This window comes from Anabrus simplex, chromosome 1 (assembly GCF_040414725.1).
Source record: "Anabrus simplex isolate iqAnaSimp1 chromosome 1, ASM4041472v1, whole genome shotgun sequence".
In the NCBI taxonomy this organism is placed as follows: domain Eukaryota; kingdom Metazoa; phylum Arthropoda; class Insecta; order Orthoptera; family Tettigoniidae; genus Anabrus; species Anabrus simplex.
Window position 1 is genome coordinate 606,986,434 of NC_090265.1, and position 22,451 is coordinate 607,008,884.

Here is a 22,451-nt window from a genome sequence, read left to right on the forward strand (position 1 = left end):
ATATTCCACCGCGTTGGTTTATACGATGTAATATTAATCTGTGAAGTTTCAGGAAGAATACGAAAAGTAATGTACTGGTGATCACCTCCCGTGTATTCTTCAATCACCCGCCAGTCTTTGATATTCGACACGATGTCTTCAGATAAAAAAGTCACGTCCGGTCGTCGAAAGGTTGGCACATTTCCAATATTAGTGACCATCAAACCCAACCTAGCGGTCATCTCCATAGTTCGGTGCCTGTGACATACCCCATTCTAGTGCTTGGGCATTGAAATCACCAACTACGATTAAACCGTTGTCAAAACCTTGTAATACGTCCTCTAGGCCATCCGGCTTAGCCTGAAATTCAAATACTGACTCAATTGGCGTAAAGTAACAGCTCACTAAAGTATATCTACCAGTGCGGACTCAATCAAATAATAATAATAATAATAATAATAATAATAATAATAATAATAATAATAATAATAATAATAATAATAATAATAATAATAATAATAATAATAATAATAATAATAATGAACTCTGCAACTGCTGGTCTCAAGCCAGGGGCCTCATCTTGCAAGTGATGAGAAAGGAGGAAGGGAGGAGTAACATCTCGTTAAAAAACCTGGGTCCATCTGGCTCCGGATGGTAGTAGCCTGTAAGGACAGCTACCTGGGTTTACAAGTGAAACCTAGTCAACAGACTCAAAGGCAGAAGAGGACTCTCCGAACGGTGGAGAGAGCGAAGAACTTAGTGGACTAAACCACGAAGAAACAATCAACATTTCGGACTAATAATCCAATCTTATCTTGGAATGCAGTTCCTTCCCTGTACTATGTACGATTTCAGTTGCACAATGGGCAGTCCGCTGAAAGAAAACACTATATCAGGTGGTAACACGGAAGAGGAATCCACCATTGCGTTATGCAATGCATCCGGATGTAGGGTTCTGAGAAGTCCCAAAATGTGCGATAAGGGTGAGTCCGAGCATCCCTTGTATCCTTCCAGACTCAAATTTAAGAATAACAATTATTTTCAGGTACTTTGAATGTAAATACCTTATTGAAAACTGATAAACAGTAAGAACTTGAAATTCTTTTAGATAAACATAAAATACCAATGAGAAACAAGATTTTTAGATTATAATCAGCAGAAACCAAGAACCATAGAATTTTTAAGGATAAACCAGCAATCAGAATTATGACAGGAATGCCACTACTAGGTTTAAATAATAGATAATATAACAGAATTCAAAATCTAGTTCTGAAAGGATATCTCATCTCACAAAGGCAAAAATAATTCTTTGTTAATTGCCATGCACCACTAAATGAAGATAACAAGAAAAATCCGAGTAAGTAGAAGAATTCTGAGAACTTCTGGAAGAGGAAATATCCAAAATCCCAAAATTAAATGTTGTGAAATTACTGGGGAATTTTAATGAAAAAATAGGGAGAGAGAAAAAGGTTTTCGAAGAACAGTAGGGGAATATCCAGCCCATAAAAGAACGAACAAAAATGGAATAGACTAATTTAACTCCGTTATACCTTTTAATGGAAATTAATGTCAACTTTCTTCAGGAAACTACCAAGAAGAGGTAAAACATGGATATCTCCAAATCCAATGTTAGAGGATTTCCAGTTGGATCATTGGCTATTTCTCACTGGAATATTAAAGACATTATGAATGTAAAAGTAATAAGAAGTAGAGAATTAGACTCTGATCATTACCTCCCTAAGATTAAATTGAAACTTCTTCCTCATAAGAATCAGAGCCGACAAAGGCAATTACTGAGATATGGCACAGGCAGTCTCAATATCAAACAGGAAACAATAAACCATTTTTCAGGAAGAAATTCAAGTAACTCAGCACGGTAACTGGCAGGAATTATCCAAAGAAATCAACAGTGTAGCAAAAAATACATTCGAGTCAGCAAAAATTAAAAAGAAAGTTTGGTGGAATGAAACTTGTGAAGAAGCGCTAACAGAAAGAGTAAAACTATGAATAAAATGGAAATGCTCTGAAAAGAAATAACACTGAGCAATTTAAGCAGGGAAGAAAAGAAACAGCAAGAATAATAAGGAACTCTAAATTTACTTTTGAAAAATCACAACTAGTTGATACACAGGATAACTTTGCAAAAAATAACTCAGGGGATTTCTATCAAACGTTTAAAATAACCTGCAGGGCTATGGGCTATCAAGCTCCAACTATTTGGTTCAGAGATGAAAATGGCAGAATGGGTCTAACCAATACCGAGAACTGTTAAATACTAGCAAAACACTTCGATCAACTTCTAAATTGCGAAGGTCCGAACCACAAGTTAGAATTTCCACAGAATTATGAAAACTAGAAGCATATCCACCACCTAATGTTGAAGAAATAGAAAAAGCAATTAAAGCTTCGAAAAATAACAAAGCTAGTGGAGAAGATTCCATTACAGATGAACTTATAAAATGATCTCATCCAAAAGTCATACATGATCTTCAAATCATATTTGAAGAAATCTACGAAACGGAGAAGATTCCAGAAGAATGGAAATTGGCTCTTATACCGTGCATCCTTTGCATAAGAAAGGTAACAAGCAAGCTTTTGCCGTTAGTTTGAAGGAAATTTTCAACAATATTGCTGAACTGAGTAGAAGCAATTCTTGACAGTCATTTGGGTGAATATCAAAATGGATTTAGAAAGGGAAGATCTTCTTCAGAACAGTTATTCAACCTGAAGTCTATAATCTGTCACAGGTTAATGAATTCCAAGGACATAGTAATAATATTTATTGATTTTAAAAAGGCTTTTGACTCTGGTGATAGGGAAACTCTAGATAAAATAATCCAAGAATTCAGAGTTAAAACCAAATTGGCAAACCTAATCCATGAAACCCTTACAGACATCATATCAAAAGTAAAATTTTATGGGTGAAATATCTAAATCATTCAGAATAAATACAGGTGTAAGGCAAGGTGATGGTTCTCCACACCTCTTCAAATGCGTCATGGAGAAAATAGTAAGAATTTGGGGTGAAAATACGAAAGAACACAAGCTATCATCAATAACACTGGGAAGAAAGAACGAAGGTTTTTAAATAAACTATCTACAATTTGCAGATAATTTTGTCATACTTTCAGAAAACATGTCAAATATAGCAATACAAGTCAGTCTCTAGGAAGAGATTGGCAACAAACCAGGTTTAATAATTTATGTAAACAGAAACAAATCTATGACAAATATAAAAAAGTACTGCAAAATTTCTAATAACATAAATTGTTCGAATAAACAAGGTAAAGAAATTCGGGGAAACAATTGAAGGAACCAGTTCAAAAAATCCATTGTAGAAGAAAGGATACGCAAGATGGAAAAAGCAAGCGGTATAACTAAGAATATCTACAGCAAAAAGTGTTTGCTTAGAAACCTCAGAATACAACACTACAACACATTAGTCAAACCTGAATGCCTAAACACGAGTGGATGTCTAGTACTGAATTACAAGCTGAATAAATTAAAAGGACCGGTACTGGAAAGAACCATAGGACTCTGGAAATCAAGAAACAAAGATGAAATATATCAGAACATAGAAAACATAACAGATACAGTACGGAAGAGGCGGTTGATATTTTTTGAACATACATACAGAATGGATGACAACAGTTAACCAACCAGATCTTCAAATATATTTTTAACAAGAAGTCAACAGTCACAACCTGGATTCATGAAATCAAGGAAGATTTTGAAAGAAGAAATATAGGAGAAGAAGAAGAAGAAGAAGAGAGAGAGAGAGAGAGAGAGAGAGAGAGAGAAAGAGAGAGATCGATTATATTTTTAAAAAAATGTTAAAAATGGAAGGATTCCAAGGTCGGAAGGGAAAGGCAACAGACTCAAAATGGTCCAAGAAGATGAAAAGGAAACACAGTGAGAAGACGAACGAGTTTTGAAAGAAGAAGAAGGAACAACAAAGGCTGAAGCACTGAAATTGGTATGTGGTCCGTTACAAGAACCTAACGGAGAAATAAATAAATAAATAAATAAATAAATAAATAAATAAATAAATAAATAGAGATAATCCACCCGATAGCCACCCCAATTATGGGATCTAAAGATCGTCCTCCTAATCAATTCATATGAATAACATTTATTTTATATGATGTTTGGATTAAGCAGGGCTTGAGTCATTAACTCAAGATAACTATTGCCACCATCAGGCAGATTGTCTCTTTCAGATTTTATTTGAGAAAATCCAATACATGCTTCTTCAGGTTAGGGAGTACAAGTGGTGCCTTACAATCGCCAATGAATTTGTTAACGCTGAGTCCGCTATGATCTGGACAATAGTATCCGGGATTTTGTTTATTCTTAAGAAGTTCTGCATCTTCTTAGGAATTGTCCCTCTAGCGCCAATCATAATGCGCCGTTCCCGCGTCCAGGCATGGACGCAAGAGATCCTGACTAACTCTAAATTCAATTGGTTCGATGACTAAGTTTTATGGGTATAGGTTCCGTAAGTGAAAAACGCCCAGGTCGGTTAATGGTAGATTCTAACTAACGTTGAAAGACGTCTCTTACCCGTTACTAGTTAGATACCATACTCTCATTAGCTCTTAGAGAAGTTGTCGTCAACTGAAGATACCACTATCTTATAACTAATACTTATTCTAAGAACACATAGAAAGAGTGCTGAGGTTATACTATCTCACATTTATTTAAATATTAAGTTAGACATTATAAGAAAAATCATCTTAAATTCGACCAATGAAAACTTCTTGAAGTGAGTAATTCGTTGTTATTCCTACAGTCTGTATTCTTCACCAACATCTCAGAAAAATCATATCCTCCGAACTCATCGTAAATAAACGCAGTCTAGGATTCTACCATTTCATTTCATGAGTCCATTGATCTCTCAAAATTATAGAATATTAGAAGAAATATTACATAACATTTGGGAATTATAAAGAAACATATGGTTTCATTCGTAGGCAATTCACTTACGAAGTTGGGCGATAATGAATTAAACTAATATGAAGGAAATTAATCATATTTACATGTGCCGTACTGGCAAGAAAATAAACATTAAAATCAAGAATATTAAGAGTGTTGGATGCATCCTTTAAGAAAAAAAATTTGTATCAATTACTATTTACAATATCTCTGACTAAACTTTCTTGAGAAATAAAGAACGCTTATGGAATCATCGAGTTGGTGTTCAGATAAGAATTGGAGTTCAAATTGTCCGAATATCAGTTATTCTTCGAATAAATATGAAATTCAGTTTGTTACTACCTATTCCTTACTCATAGGACTGACACATATTTCAATTTACACTAACTGTCTGTCTCGATGCAGGTGTAAAATTCTCAATAAAAACTATCTCAAAACTTCTCCTGATTTTGAATTGACAAGTACACTTACGTATGTTTCGCGGTTTAAATATTCACATTCGCATGCTCAATTGCCTCTTAGTTACTCATATTTCCTTGTGTCACTCACCATAAGCTAAGCTATGTCCAGTGTAAGTCGTAATCACCCTCCAAGTAACGTTATCATAAGATTTAACTTATAAACTTAAGGTAATGTGACCTTAATTTGGTTGTAAGAAACTTCATCATACATACACTATGAAATTATCATCACACCTACTACTAACGGAAAATCTACTTGGTCAGAAGACACTATCTTCGACTAAAAATAATCCTTTTTGAATAGCTATGTCACCAGTGATTAGTCTAGTAGGTTGAATATTGTTCAGAATAATGTTATACACAGTGAGAGTTTTCAAAATCATCCGAAATAATTCAGTGAAGGCTTAAATATTATCATGACTACATGTATGACTCTCTAGACAATCCTAACATGGATAAAATCATTGCTCTATCAATCTCGAGATCGTATCCTAAGCTATGTGAAAATGCATAGGATTAAGAATTATCATATGGAATTGGCAAGAATTCACTGACCGGGCGAGTTGGCCGTGCGCGTAGAGGCGCGCGGCTGTGAGCTTGCATCCGGGAAATAGTAGGTTCGAATCCCACTATCGGCAGCCCTGAAGATGGTTTTCCGTGGTTTCCCATTTTCACACCAGGCAAATGCTGGGGCTATACCTTAATTAAGGCCACGGCCGCTTCCTTCCAACTCCTAGGCCTTTCCTATCCCATCGTCGCCATAAGACCTATCTGTGTCGGTGCGACGTAAAGCCCCTAGCAAAAAAAAAAGAATTCACTGATACTCTCAGAAACATCATTTGAAAATCACATCGTCTCACTTAGAACAACTATGACTATCTCTCTCGAAGAAAATAATAAATATGACCATCGTAAATCACTATCATCCTTATACCATATCTATAACGCGTCAATTATTGCTCACATTTCACGTATAATAAATCTCTCTCTTCATCATATGCAAATCACTTCATTAAACTGCACGTCAACGTGCCGTGACATTCTTAAAATGCCCTCTTTACTTCCTATCGTCATAGTGCCAAATTTAACATCATAACTCTGAGTAATCTACTGCCTTATTCCTTCATAAACACTTCCTATATACGATCTCGCACCGAGTGACTTTGATTAAAATAGTATACACTGGTGTTAATGTCAACTTCACACTTTACTCTTCACTGATAATAATAATAATAACACTAACTATTTACTCTCACATATGACTGGAAACATTACGATCGGAATATCACTTGGTGATCACGCCTACTAATGAAATTGACATTTCATATAGATGAATACCTACTTCCAATAATCTCATCTAGACGTTTATCTACGCACTGTCTTCGCACAAATACACATATCAACATATAATTATAAAAGGTAATATTCTCTTACTTACGAAAACGACTCAGATAATGGACTTAGCTTTGCTCAAGGTGGTCTCGATGTCTTCTCATCTCCGGTCATCTGAGATTAGGATCTCGTCATCTGGTTCCTCCACGAGTGATCGAGTTCATCGTAGCTCTCCACAATTGATTACTGGTCATCTGGGATGATCAACATCGTATCGCCTCATCAGGATCCAAATAGCGTTGCCTTGCTTCTTTACAGACTCATAGTGGAATCTCGTACGTATGTAACAGAATAATAACAAAATATGTGATTCATTGCTGTCATTCTTGAACTAATATATCTCTTGTGAAGCTCAAATTGTATGGATTTTGCTATGGTACAGTTAGTCCAATATGCTAGCTCCAAATCGACTAGGATAATTATTAAGTATTTATTACAATTTGAAAAGGAACTTCTTTCCTCTATATTTTTATTGGTGCGAACGCACTCAACAGCTTATCAGTACGTATCTTTTACTATTAAGCGGTATCGGGCAAATTTATTTAAGCTCTGCGCCACTTCGTGACGTAGCTCTATTGTAATCTGGTTTATCTCCTTTTATAGTATTTTATCTTTCGCGCAGCGATTAAATCTTGATAACAAGTGTTGGGCGTGTAGCCGCGAATTATATTTTCTTCCAAATTACGGTATTTACTCCAGATGAATAATCTCTTTCAGTCTAGTCCTACGTCTTCTTACTGCTTCAAGGTCTGATTATATAGTGAGTGATGAGCAATTTTTTTTAAATAATAGGTTTAAATAATGTCCATTTGTCATTCTTTTCCTGCGCCTTCTATACATGGTTCTTTCCGTAACTGACTGATGAAAATAATTACATTTCGGCCCGTGTTGACGTTAAATGCATTTATTTTAACATTTTGATCGCAGAGACTCCATGTTTGTTCCTACCAGCTCGTATAAAGAACTGTGAAACGGCACAATAAGGCCAATAATTTCCCATTTTCTAATTTCACATTTCTTTACGAGATTATCAAGCATTTTCCTCCCCACACACTAATCGAGACTGTTGTTCATTTTCTTTGAATCTTACAGTGGGATCAATCTCCATACCCGTACCTTTCGCCCGGTCGATGGCAACAATATCAGCTCGTCTTGTGGATCCATTTGTGGAACGACATACTACTCCTTCATGGATCTCCAAATGTTGTTGTTTACAGAGACTTCAAGCAATCAATTGGCGAACTGCATTATACCTATGGATCCTCATCAGCTCTCTTACGACAGAACCCTAATACATGAGGTAAGGTTTCGAACTCGTCACGTCTTCTGCAACGGGATTAATTAAAGGCTCCGTCCAGGGAGAGATCGAACTGGGATGGCATTAAAGTTCACATTAATTGCTTCTGTCCATTATCCGCATGACATAATCTCTTATTACTGATCCAAGCGTTTCCTTTCTTCCAGTGGGAGAAGAATATATCTCCTTTACCCTTGGATGGTAATGTGCACCATCTTCTAAAGGAATCTTCGTGGAGTACTTTTCGGATGAGCTTGGGAAGGGGGTATTCGGGATGTTCAACTTGTTCCTTGCTAAGCGGCAGGCGTTCAAGGCAATGGGCGATTTCAGCACGGAGCTCTCAAGTGGCTTCGATGTATAGGCTTCTCACATGCATCAGCCCTTTGCAAATATTTATATGCTGAATGAAAGCCTCTCATTGAGCTCTGAAAATTCCAAGTCCTCTAAGATAGCGTGGTACGTAAATCATTGCATCTGGGACGTCAGTAGGTAATCCAATAATTTCTTTAACGGAACTCCTTATAATTTTATCAACGTCACCAAGAAATTGCATTGTCAGATTTTTGATAGGTGCACACTGGAATAGGTAGATGTTGTGGCCAAACATATTGACTGAGTATATTTAGCTTCTGATCCGGAATGAGAAGGGGTGAACTAACCAAATGGTTCAAATTTCTTGTGAGCTGATTAATTACTGCAGAAAGATTAAATTTTAATTTGTCTTGATAAGTTACCCCAAGGTACCGTATTGTTTCATCCAGTGAAATGCACTCAATTGTATTCCCATCCAGAGTTGCGAGAGCAGAGGTTATCAGCTGACCTCTACGCATCAATATGGCCTTGCTTTCCGTAGTATTTATTTGGACTCCGATCTTAGCTAAAGAAGTTGTTACTAGATCTATTTTGACATGGATGGTTTATAGCTGGGGCTGCAGAATCAGTATTGCTGGGATTTGTCAAATATGAGCTTTGATGGAGTGGACTAATGTTCTTCCGATGAGCTTCATGGTGAGGTCGAACCAGGTGTCGATTGATACTTTTGAAAAGCCCTCCGCATAATTCACATTTCTTCAGTGATTGAGGTAAATTGCTCAGGTTTTTAGAAGTTGTATTGCAAGGAAAATTTTGTGTATCATTAGGGCCTTCATTGTGACAACGACTAATGCGAATATGAATACCTCTCATGGTAAAGTTCTTGTGATATAATTTGCATTCAGGAGTGTTCGAGAATTTCCCGTAGAACAAGAGGGTTCTTTTTTCCATTTTTAGGTTAAATTAAGTCAATGATGACGTCGAAAGGGTCATTCTGCTTTAATTTTAGTGTAATGAAATTAAGAATATATGTGTGATAAACGAATAGAAATAATTACTGGTTTAGAAATGTAGTGCTAAAACTAATTTGAAGTAAAAGTAATATGAGAGGAATAAATAATATGATACAACATTTTCTAACCCTCACCAGCTAGAACCGCTGTTTAATATTCACTTGTCATTGGGGATGTAAGTCAATTCTTGGCGACTGGTACAAACTGATGTGACGTAATTAGTTCCTGGTACCAACTTCACTTAGTTCCTAGTTCCTAGTAACAACTTTGGTCGGGCTGTTTAATTTATTCGTGGTTAGTTGCTACGGCCATAAATAAATCCTTCGTTGCTATGGTAATCAACAAGCTATTGTTAAACGTGGATGTTGTTGTACGGAGGTTGCTCTGTCATAATTACTGATTTTAGAGACAACGAATTATTCATTAGATGCTCTCCAATAAGATATGATAAATTTTGATATAAATCTTCCTTCCTTTCCTCCTCCTATGTACGTTAAACTTTGTTTATATGTGTATGAAATAATTTTTCAGCATTCGTCTACCCTGGACCATTAGTGTTACTTTTCAGAGGCCCGGTTAGTCAGAAAATCATTTGAGTGGATATGTTGGGTCCAGTTAGTGACAAAACAGGAATGGTGACAGCGAGATGTCATTATTCTTATTAATTTTATATGTTTAGTCTTTTCATTCTACCTTCGGACTACAACGACGATTACTTTGTCAGTAACAGTGCCTCATCGCTTTAGGTCTTTTTATACCGCCTAGGTTGGTCATAACTTCTCACTGTCTTGGAATTATGGGAGCGACGTTTCATCGACATAATCTTCAACCAATGGCAAAGTCCATTTCCGCCACCGTCAGCCATGATTATTATGTTACTTATCCTGGTGAGGGTTATAAAAAGTTTTACCAATAATACCTTACAGACAAAAACCCACTATAAAGGCGTTGACCATATGATAGATAATGAAAGCTCGGATGAAAGCATTACAAATCCTAACATAATCCAATACTTGATTACTCATGGTCAGTAGACATGAAACACAGATGTACAGAAATGCGATCGAATTCGAACGTTGCTGCGACTACAACCTAGGTGGGGATACGTGTCGTGTAGTGTATCTCTTTAAAAATCTTGAAGATGTGCAATCAATACTAAACAATAAAAATAAACAAGATGGCGGCAATTACGGATCCGAATTCACGAAGTATTATGGGAAGAATTTCCGTAATTCAAATCGATAATTTGTAGATAACACTATCAGATACGCAAAACACATCCGTGTATCATAACGACAACTAGCGATCACACACAGAACCACAGAACACAGTGGGTATATTCTCTCAGTGAAATCACAGAAGAATCAAATTCACCGCCTTCCTGATGTAAATAAATAAATAAATAAATAAATAAATAAATAAATAAATAAATAAATAAATAAATAAATAAATAAATAAATAAATAAATAAATAAATAAATAAATAAATTAATTAATTAATTAATACTAATAATGATGATAAATCAATTGCCTGCATGAATGCGCAGTTAAGATTGGCCTCAAAATCTCCTACACCAAAACTCACTTCATTTCTAACATCATACATGCTCCACCACATCTTCTGACTTCCCACGGTAGCATCTTGAAAGTGGAGAGATTCAAGTATTGTACCTTGGTGAATGGGTTGAATCCAACAATTCTGAGAAGTTCGCCATCTTAACACATGTCAACCAATTTGAAACAGCCCTCCGACTCACTCAAAACATATATAACAAAAAGTCCATCTCTCGAAATGCAAACAATTCTACATTATCATATCTGAAATATTAAATGCAACAGAATGTTTAACACTTGGAACACACAGCCTGCTTGAAAAACTGGCAATTAAGGAATGGAGGATTATATGCAAAAATTTTGGTCCCATCCTCAAGGATGGTGTTTACAGACTTCGGAGCAACATACACCCACACTGAAAAGATATCAAGAGTAATCCGGAAAATATTTTTATTCGCTCACCTCTTCACATTGCCAGCTGAAAGAATCTGTAAGCGTTTGTTATCCTTCTTCAGAAGTCTCAAAACGATTCCTCTTTGGTTGGTGGAGATCAGTAAGTACCTCTGAAAGTATGAATCTCAGAAACAGCTCCGAGCACCACACGAAGTTAGGTTCACTACGAGGAAGTCCCAACCGGACTGAGGCTTGTCCATTCTGATTCATGGAAGAAAGCACACTCCGAAAGGATGAAAACCTGGTGGGCCCGCAAGAAGACAAAGAGTTGTCAACATTATTATTATTATTATTATTATTATTATTATTATTATTATTACGGTATTATTATTATTATTATTATTATTATTATTATTATTATTATTATTATTATTATTATTATTATTATTATTATTATTATTGTCATCATCATTATTATTAGGTACTATTATTCATCGTTAGGGCCACTAAGTCCGCTAAGAATTGTACTGTTGATAACAAAAAATCTTCATTGTGATTTGACTCAATCACGAGATGGAAGACAAAATGTGAACTGCATTCACAGATCGAAATTTTCCAGAACGTAGACAGATTATTCCTCCTGTTAAATTTAGAGATTGTCAGAATTCCCCATTCAACATTAAGTGATTCATACACAGTAAATAAGCCAGCTCGTATACTAGAAATAAGGTTGGGGAGAACTGAACGTCACACCAGGCAAATGATGGGGATGTACCTTAATTAAGGCATGGGTGCTTCCTTCCCACTCCAGCCCTTTCCTACCCCATCATCTCCATAAGATCTATCTCTGTCGGTGCGACGTAAAGCAACTTCTAAAAAGACAAAAGAACCAAACAAAAACACAACTTCATTATGAGGCAAAAATAATGGCAATTCGATGGAAAAATAAAATACGATCATCAATTGTAAAATGAACAAAACAAAAATATTTTAAATTCTGTTTTAAAGTTCATTTCGATGAGAACGTTGTTGCTGCTCGGCATGAATAAGAAGACAAAAGTGAGGAATGGTCTTTGACAAGGCAACACACATGCTATTTTTAACATCCAGTAGATTTTGGCTGGTTTTGTTGTTGATAGTAACAAGAGCTGAAAATTCCGCCTCACGGTGGTATTTATTGGTAAGTTTAGGGCAAATGTAACTTAAATGTGATGCTTTATTATTATTAATATGCATGGCTAAAACAATATTTCTCAGACATCCTTCTGCTGTGTATGTATGTATGTTCAGTCCGTAGGCGATGCCGCTGGTGGGATCCTCAACAGCTCTGCCATCAGCTGTCATAGATGGCCTAGGCATCACTGAAGAGGCGTACTAGGGAAATGAGGAGTGAGGTAGTTTCCCGTTGTTTTCCTCACCGAGCCAGAGTTGCTATTACGTATCAGTCTGCCAAGCCCACTGAAATGCATACACCAACTGACCCTATGAGCAACATTTTCACACCATTCATAGCAGATACTGGCTGCATAATGATTGGCATTACTAGCATCGCTAATACCTCAGTCACTTTCATATTGTCAAAGCCAAGGATAAGACAGAGACAGATCTATGAAAGTAGTGAATATAAATGTAAAATTTGTATTTGACCTTCATGGTCTCCTGAAGCCCATTTATGGAGCCCCTGAAGGGACCATGGTCCCCAGGTTAAGAACCACTAGGCTCTAGCAGAATACATGTTACTTGTTCTACACATATGCATGGGGAGGGTCTGGTATGGTTGGGGACATTCTGATTTTAAAAAATATAACCATATGCGCTATTTATTTTCCTTGCTGAAGGAAAGTAAGCATGGAAGCGAGTAAGTTAGCAAGCAAGTAAGTATAATATGGTTCTTACTGTGAGTTCCAACCACAAAGCAATGACTCCACTCATAAGTATCCTGTTTAGGTGGCCAGCAAATTTTGTCGATACATATAGGTCTATCGACGTACAACAATGCAAGATCATATTCGGCATTCTCTTCTATGTTTATCACCAGACGGAAATCATCTTTATCTGTACTGTCCGTAGGGCGAAGAAAGTATTCATTCTTCTTCTTACTGCAACAAAGAGAGAGAGAGATAGAGAGAGAGAGAGAGAGAGAGAGAGAGAGAGAGAGTAATTTCAAATTAATGGTTACCTTCTCGCGCACAAGGTAGGTAGGTAAGGGTTATTCTGCCCGAAGGCAGGTCCGAACCTCCGGAGAGGTGTTCCTGAGCCGGGGTTTACGTGCGGTAGGGTGGCCAGTTCCTTTCCGCTCCTCCATTCCCTTACCTACCCACCAACAGCGCGTGGCAACCGTTCCATCTCCTGACCACAGAAGTTGCAAAAAAGGCAACAAAACTCTGTATTTGTCACTCATAAGGTCAAGTCTAGGGTACCATTGTGGGATGAGGGCTCCTTCAAAGCAATACTTAATGAATATCTTACAAGGAAATTTCGCGAAGTGCCTGACAGATATTTATCTCATGTTTTGCAAACAGGCATAAATTATCCACTAGATGGCAGCAGCGTAACATTTAGCTGGCCATAATGACTTGTCCATTTTGTCAGACACGTTGGCTGAATGGTCAGTGTACTGGGCTTCGGTTCATAGGGACCTGGGTTCGATTCCTGGCCGGGTCGGTTCGGGGAATGCGTATTTGTGTCCGTCCCAACACTCTACTCTTCATATTCACTCAACACATTACACTACCAACCACCACAGAAACATGCAATAGTGATTACATCCCTCCATATAAGGTTGGTGTCAGGAAGGGCCAAATCCACATGTGCGACCTTCATGCGCTTATCCATAATCAGTTCGGTGCCCCTGTATTCAATAACATGATTAAGCATGCCTGAAGAAAATCTACATTTCCAGCGTAATGTGATGTCTTCAGTGTTCCTGACAATTTATCTGGGACACTGGAAATTCGAGTTAAAAAACTCCCAACAGCACAACAGCATCATTCATCTAATGGTTTTTGTCGTATGCATTTGTGCTTAACACAGTGCTAAATCAGGAGGCCTGTTGGTGGGTGACGTTAATGTCAGAGAGCGTTTATCTGTGATTTGAGAAGAAATATCTCTTAATTTTAATTTATTTAGAAAATGTGGAAGGAGTCCGTAGAGGGGACTACGCAACTCAGTTACATCATTCAAGTTACGATCTCGGTTGCTAAGGCGATCAGTATGAATATATATTTTTCGCACTCGTTCATTAACTAACCCTTTGTTAATCTCTTTAAAATAGTTAAAACCTGCTCGATGGTAGTATAAGTATGACCGTTTCCCTCATATGGATACTCATTGCCAAAAATTGTTGGTACCTGCTAGAGTTTAGGTGCTCTAAGTATCTGCTGGAAAAGCTTCTTCTAGTCTGTCCAACATATGAAAATCGTCACCGAGAACAAGTAAGCTTGTAAATGCCTGATCCAGAAAACCAGTCTCTTACGGGTTAACGGTGTTGTGATTTAGAAAAATAAAATCTGGTTTGTGTTATTAATGGTAAACGAAGCACTAAAATCGTATCTTTTAAATATATTGGATATTTGACGTATGCTAAGGCTATTGTAAGTGAAGGTGGCATACTTGGTCTTTTTTGACTTGTCAGGAATCAAGGTGGAAGTTTCTTTTTGTTCTACTTTATTAATGATTTTGTTGACTATGTTAACTTTATATCCATTAAACTTAGCTATATTTCGTGCGAATTGTAACTCTTTATTACGATCCTTGCGTGAAAGTGGGAGTTTGAATGCTCGGTATATTAGGCTGTAATAAGGTGCTCTATTTTGGGCGTCCCGATGAAAGGAATTGTTTTTTATTATAACCTGTGAAAACGCGGGCTTTCTAAAAGTTTGGTGACTAAAGCTGTCTGCTTTTCATGTTATTGTAACATATAGAACATTTATGGAGCCATAAACATCTTCTAGAGTAAATTTTATTTTTTGATCCAAAGAATTAAGGAATTGTAACATATTTCTACTACTATTGTGACGTAGATCTATGATCGCAAAAGTATCATCAACATAGCGGATCCAGAGTTCTAAACCTTGTATTTTGCTAATAATTTTGATATGTTCTAAATGGTCTAGGTAAATGTCCGCTAAGATACATGAGGCCGGAGCCCCATAGGTAGACCATCTTGCCGATATAGTTTTCGGTTGAATGTAGGCCTAAAGTAGTTGTCATTAAGAATGAATCTTAGGATTCTTAAGAATTTTTCTATTTCTAGCTTACTGAGGTGACTTTGTCTCCTTAAGCTGTCTTGGATTATTTTAAGGGTTTCTTCTGTAGAAACATCAGAATACATATTAGAAATGTCCAAGGAACATAAAATGTGGTTCGGTGTAATCTTGAACTTTGGTAATTTATCACAGAATTCTACAGAGCTTTTATGAGAGTGCTATTATTGAAATAATAATGTTTTTGAGGAAATTATGTACGTATTGAGAAGTCCTGTATGTAGGACTGTTTCTGAAATTAATAACTGGCCTTTTGTATGTTAGGTAGAGCACTGGCCGTAGGCAAGCCAGGGTTCATATTAATCAATCTTTTAGATTCTTTCTCGTTTAGCAAGAACTAAAAGAGACTGAAGATTTCGCTGTGTGCGGGTTGTAGGATCTTTATCTATTGTTGAAAATGTATCGTCACTAAGAAACGCTTCTGTCTTAGATATATAGAAGTAGTTTGTTTTGTCTATGATGCCTGTAACGTGACTTTTATCGGCTTTGGTGACTATCACGTCGCTCTGTTTTATTTTGTTTCTTAAATCCTTTTGTATCTGGCAGTGTTATATGAAGGCATAACTTTGATTTCGTTCATCACGTTAGAAAGCTTTTATTTTGATCATGTGTCTCAGATCATTCTGCAGTTTTATAGAAAGTTTCGACAAGTTAGAGTCTATTTCGGCTATAGTCGTAATGATTTCATTGTCTTTGTGGGAATTGGGCCCATTAAACTTAGGACCTTTGTTGAGAATATCTAACTCTACTTCCCTGGAGTGGACTTTGGACAGGTTAATTGTCAAGGGAACTTTGTTTTCTAATGTCTGTACTTCGCTTTTGTTAGTGGTAAGAGCCGTGATTTCGTGAGGCGGTCCTTTGAGTTGCGGTAACTTCGTATCTAAAACTCTTTGTTTATTACTCAGGATAGTTTCAATTTTATTTTGGACGTGGATCTGAAAAGAATTCCATTCTAGAGGGACCAGCAGCAAAGGGACGTTCACTCCCACCCTCCCTCTCCTTTTCTCCAGCATACCCATCTACAACTCACAACTTCATAGACGAGCGGGAGGGCCTGTGTGGCTGACTATGCCAACTGTTTATTCTGCGGACCACGAAGTTTAAATCACCAGTGGCGTGCGGTGAACATAGTCATTACCGCAGTTGTAAAAAACGTTTTTAAATATAAGCAATCGTAGCCCCACTGCACTCTCTGAGGTCAACATGACCATTTTATATGGTTGCAGTTTTCGCGGAAAGGTCTACCTGAGAAAGATATTTCAAGAATATTTTCAACCACACGCTCGCACATACTTCCAAATTGATATTCACGGCAGTGACGACACCATCATAACTTAATCTATAGCAGATTTTAAACAATGTACTTACAGTTTCATCCGGTGGCGCTTCGTGATAGTACAGTCATAGTTTTCACAAAAATACACTGGGACTATTTGTTTTTACTTAAAGAGCCTAATCTAAACTAATCAGCAAAATTTAACTGGTATTTTACCGTCGTTGAAGTTTTATAGTTTCACGCGCATACTGAGTTTACGGGCATCAGCGACAAACGAGGGAAAATAATTTTCACGACTTATAACACACATTATATTAATGAAGAATGCCACAGAACTCTCGAATCCTTCAGCTATAATCCTAGAGGAATACTACAAAAATTCCCTATTGTGCCGTTCCATTGTCCTGATTACCAAAACGCGGGGTTAAGATGTTGTGATTTGCTGTGAATAAAGTTTAAAAGCACGTATTTTAAGCGTCAGAAAGATACAAGTCAGATGATACAAGCGCAATTTGAATCATAGTGGCCGTGACCAAGATAAAATGTACCATCGGAAATTGTTAGCATCAACAAAAAGAACAAGAGAGGACTGATTTTGAAAAAGACACGCGAGAAGATCGGCAGAATCAATCTCTAGAAGAAAGAAGTTATTTTGGAGTTAAAATAACAAATTTGTCGCTAGAAAACCGAAGACATATCAGAGACATACTTCCGCTCGTAATATAAAGAATATTTTAATACGTAATACGAAAAAGAGATAAGATATGTTATAGAATTCATCTTGGATGCTTGAGAGGAGAAGAGCAAGATTTTAAACGGACCTGATTTATAGAAGTAAAGAAGACGTTTCGTTAGGGAACAGATTATAAAATACGCAATCATACGCATGTTTACGTATTAAATAATCCATATCGCATGGCAAATTGCAACTTAGTATTGAACTTACGAGCTAATGATAGGTATTGGTCATCATAAAATAAATCCAGTAACCCATGATCATCAATCAGATGGCAATTTCGAAGTCAAATACATGTGAATGGGTGCTCGCAAAAATGGGCTAACCAACAAATTTGGAAAAAATGAGTTATGTGCTGCCATCAATTGCGGAAGGTTCAAAGTATATTCTGTGAGTTGTGCTAACAAGAGGCAATCCTGTGTGATGAGATACAACGCTTTGAATTTTATGCCATTTTATTTAGGCCAATTTTGTTATTGCAAAATCGGGCTAACAGACGTTTATGGAGGAGGCCGTAAAGATGGCGTTGCTGTATATGTAGGTTATCAAACCTTATCCCCATGTATACTAGAGGCTGTGGGTGTTTCTTGTGTTTTTGTGCCAGATGAATGGAAGGATTTAATAAAAAGAGCTAGAGTAAGAAAGCCATTTCAAGTAGTAAAAATAACAAGTGATAAGTTTGTGAGCGCTCAACCTTTGCTAGAAAAATTAACCAAGAGAATGGTATCTGTAAATAAGCAAAGAGTACTACTTAATAAAGTTTCAGGCATTCTATTTATGAAAGATGTACCATTTAAGTATTTTTAAAATGTTTATATGGTATTGTTGAGGAATATGATTGTGTTGACCTTCACAAAAGGAACAGTAATGGTGGTCGGCCATCACTTGTTAGTTTTCAGATGTCACCAAAGTACAGTGTTACAAGGCCAATAAAGCCAGAAGCTTAAGGACTTGCTTGAGCTACTTGAATATGTTCCTGCAATATATCACCAGTATTACAGAGAACTGACAGCTGGCAATGGCCAAGAGGTGACTGAGGAATCATTTTCCAATGTATTACAATATGACCCATGTGACTGATGATTGTCCCATGAGGGAAAGTTACGTCATATTTCAAATTAAGTCTGAAGCATCTTCATGTCTATAAAAACCCACGGCACTTATGCCCTTGGAAGGGCTCTGGCCTGCCCAGCGATCGCTACTTAGCCCGAAAGCCTGCAGATTACGAGGGGTCGTGTGGTCAGCACGAGCATCCTCTCGGCCGTTATTCTGCGTTTTCGAGACCGGGGACGCCATCTCACCGTCAGATAGCTCCTCAATTCTAATCACGTAGGCTGAGTGGACCTTGAATCAGCCCTCAGGTCGAGAGAAAAATCCCTGACCTGGCTGGAAATCGAACCCAGGGCCTCCGGGCGAGAGGCAGGCACGCTACTCCTACACCATGGGGGCCGGCATCTTTGTGTCGAGTTTACAGTATAAAACACCCTTTTTGTATTGTATGATCATGAAATAAAGTTTGGTTACAAATCTAAGGTAAACTATTAACTATAGCTAGGTCAACGCAGAAGTCAATTTTCTTCCATTTTTTATATTCATATTTTTCCAAGCACCTTTCATTTTTAATACAGTTCCAATATATGGTATTGATAATTTAAAGGTACTACATCAAGATAAAATAATGAAACAAATATGATTTTTATGGTATAATTTTTGTTTTTCGACATTTGCAAAAGTTGATTTATCTCTGTTCTGACAAAATGTTGGTTAGCCCGTTTTTGTGAGCACCCATTCATATTATATATGTGGTTTATGCTGATTATAGTTAATATAACAGGTTGTTAGTTAGGATATACTATTGAGTTAGATCAACTTAAGTCGCGTCAGACATATTGGTAATCTGTATAGAACTTTCACATTGACGTTATATTTGAGAATAGAAAACAAGATAGTAGTACAAGAAGGCTTTGCTTCTAATCAAATTATGTTATTAATATTGTCTTTGAATCTGTTTTCCTTGGATGCGCAAGATACTGGCGTAATGGATCTGTAAATCGAGCATGGGTTTGACGACTGAAGGAGTCCAGTCGACATCACTGGCAGATGAGAGCTCATTTACGTAAATCCCAGATGACTGAGCCTATCACCAAAGGAGGACCAGTACAGCGGACGATGTAGCAGAACCAACTCCAATCCCGGCTGCAGACGAACACAGAATAAGATAAGTTTTCAAAAATGTTTTCAAATCATTTTATGTTTTCCTTTGTAGAAGGTTGTTGATGTATGTTTTATTTTTGAAAGGAATAGGTCGTTTTACCTTCGTGATATGATTCAATAACATGTGATAGGTAGTCTTCAGCATGATTTAAATACATTCTAAGTTAGGGAAGTGAACATATATCAGTGAAGTGTTACGTTAGCGATATTCGGTTAATTTTAATAACCATTGCCAATTAATGATGAGAACAGGATGTGTTACATATTAATATCGAGCCGTAGGTTACCAAGTTCCCTAAAGATGGGTCATTTATTGCCAGTTATAAGTCAGTACAGATTAAATATGAATGTATATGGATAAATAAGGTACATATTGGCAGAGGTATGAGATAGTTGTTGATCCGTGAAATTATATGTTGGTTACATGTGAAGTAAATTGAATTGTACGTTTCATATACAGTAATGAAATAAGTAATACTGACATATGGTGCGGTATAAAGATATAAAAGAAATGTGAGAAAGGAAGTGTGAAATGATGAAATAATGTTGTATGAGGGAAAGAATCGATTTGTAATGATAAATGGAAGAGATATGAGGAAGGATTTTCATATGTGAATGAATAAGGAGTAGTTAAGTAACGCAAATGTGGATCAATGGTAGACTGAGTGGTAATAATGATGTTCACGTATTAAATAATCCATATCGCATTGCAAATGGCAATTTGGTATTGAACTTACGAGGTATTGGTCATCATAAGATAAATCCAGTAACCCATGATCATCAATCAGATGGCAATTTCGAAGTCAAATACATATTATATATGTGGTTTATGCTGATGATAGCTAATATAATAGGTTGTTAGTTAGGATATACGATCTTAATGTCGTCTTAATAATATTCTATAACTAATGAGGACTTATTCATCCATGGTATTCCTTATTAACGTATGTTGGAATGATTGCATTTTTTGAGATAATAGACTGAAATTGCAATCCAACTATGAAGCTACCGAGACTATTTAGGGCAATTTCACCTATTTGTAGGATTGATATTTGAATATATTTACTGATGATTACTTTAATTTAGAAAATATTATATTATAGGTAGCCAGTGCAAGCTACACATAATTGAAACTGGTCTTATTCTGTGTACGTCTAATTTGTGAAGATTGTGAAGCAATCGTTCTTAATATCAAAATATTTTGTTCTCAATGTCACGATATTTTTAACATTTCAATCTGAATATCAAAATATTTTATTTTTTAAACATTTTAATTTCTTGATAATTTAAACTTCAACACCAGAAGCCTAGTTTTCGAATATGTGAGAGGCTATTTGTGTTGAGAAAGGTTAAGTTTGGTTAACAAATTCCAATCTACGAAGACTTATACGGTGTGCATGATGTAATTTTTAAAGTCACGCGTTGAAGAAAAGCGGGAATGATCATTATGACAATTTATATGAAGTGAAGATGTTACTGAGCAAATACTTTAAAAAATATTCTTAATTTCGTTAAGAATTTTGAGCCTCAAGCAAATATTTAATTTATCCATCATATTTAATATTTTTGAATAAATGATAGTAAGAATTAAATTTTATTGCTTGTTGCTTGTTGTTTTAAGGGGCCTAACATCGAAGGTCATCGGCCCTTAAATTTTATTATTTATAGATTATATTATAGTACTTAACTTAAGATCATGGTCATGTATACGTTTGCTGATTCTACGGTTGACATATCATAGAAACACCCATAAAATTTGTCTGACATGAATGGTAGCATTGCGTTGGATAATTCTAATTTGAATTCACGCAATTTTTTATTTAACTACAAACCCTGAGATGCTCACCGACCATAACCGTAGATTTTTCTTGGACGCTACGAGATTTGGACTCGGAATGGCGCACTATATACCACCATCACAGACAACCATTCGCACTTAACTCTGTGTTCATGCTGGGCAACCTAAATATTTTTCTGCGGCTATCGGAACATATACTCTACACGTCCCATCAATGAATTGCTCAAAAAACTGTATACATGCCGAAACCCAATTCTAACATATAGTCTTCTATGTTACAATTGATTTCATATACTGACTTTATTTTTATTAGCAAGATGATGTGCAAGAGGCAATGTGTTAAGATTTCGATATTTTTCTTGCAGTCTCTAGTGTGTGGCGCTGAAGACTTCCAGGGTCAATGCGCGTGCCGAATTTGATGATTCTATCTTTCTTATAAGTGTGTTAAACCATAATGTATACGTGTAAAATGTACAAAATTAACTTAAGATCGAGAAGTGCAGCTCTATGTAACGTATAAGGGATCGAGGTACGACAAAAAGTCATAGGACCAAAAATGCTCTCCAAATTGAACTGCGATTGTGCTATCGGTTTTGTCATAAGACTTACCGTTTAGTCACCAATCACCCCGAAACGAAGATATGCACTTTCATTAAAATATCCTCCATATTTCTTTATTTTTCGGGGACAAAATGTTACACATTTGAACAGCTTGGAATCTTTGCACAAAGGAAACAGTGTCCAATTTTCGGGATTAGCACTCGAATACATACAGAGAAATTAAGGAAGAAAATAATACAGTTAAGAAATCGATATTAATTGAAATA

At 36.5% G+C, this 22,451-nt stretch overlaps 1 protein-coding gene across 1 annotated transcript in view; it reads right to left on the reverse strand.

Annotated features, from left to right (window-relative positions):
* The window catches only part of LOC136857201 (uncharacterized), a 170,944-nt gene that overhangs the window by 110,301 nt on the left and 38,192 nt on the right, over positions 1–22,451 (reverse strand). Inside the window, exon 3 of the mRNA XM_067135664.2 lies at positions 13,232–13,434. Coding sequence (XP_066991765.2) covers positions 13,232–13,434 — 203 coding nt within the window. The remainder of the gene's footprint in view (positions 1–13,231; positions 13,435–22,451) is intronic.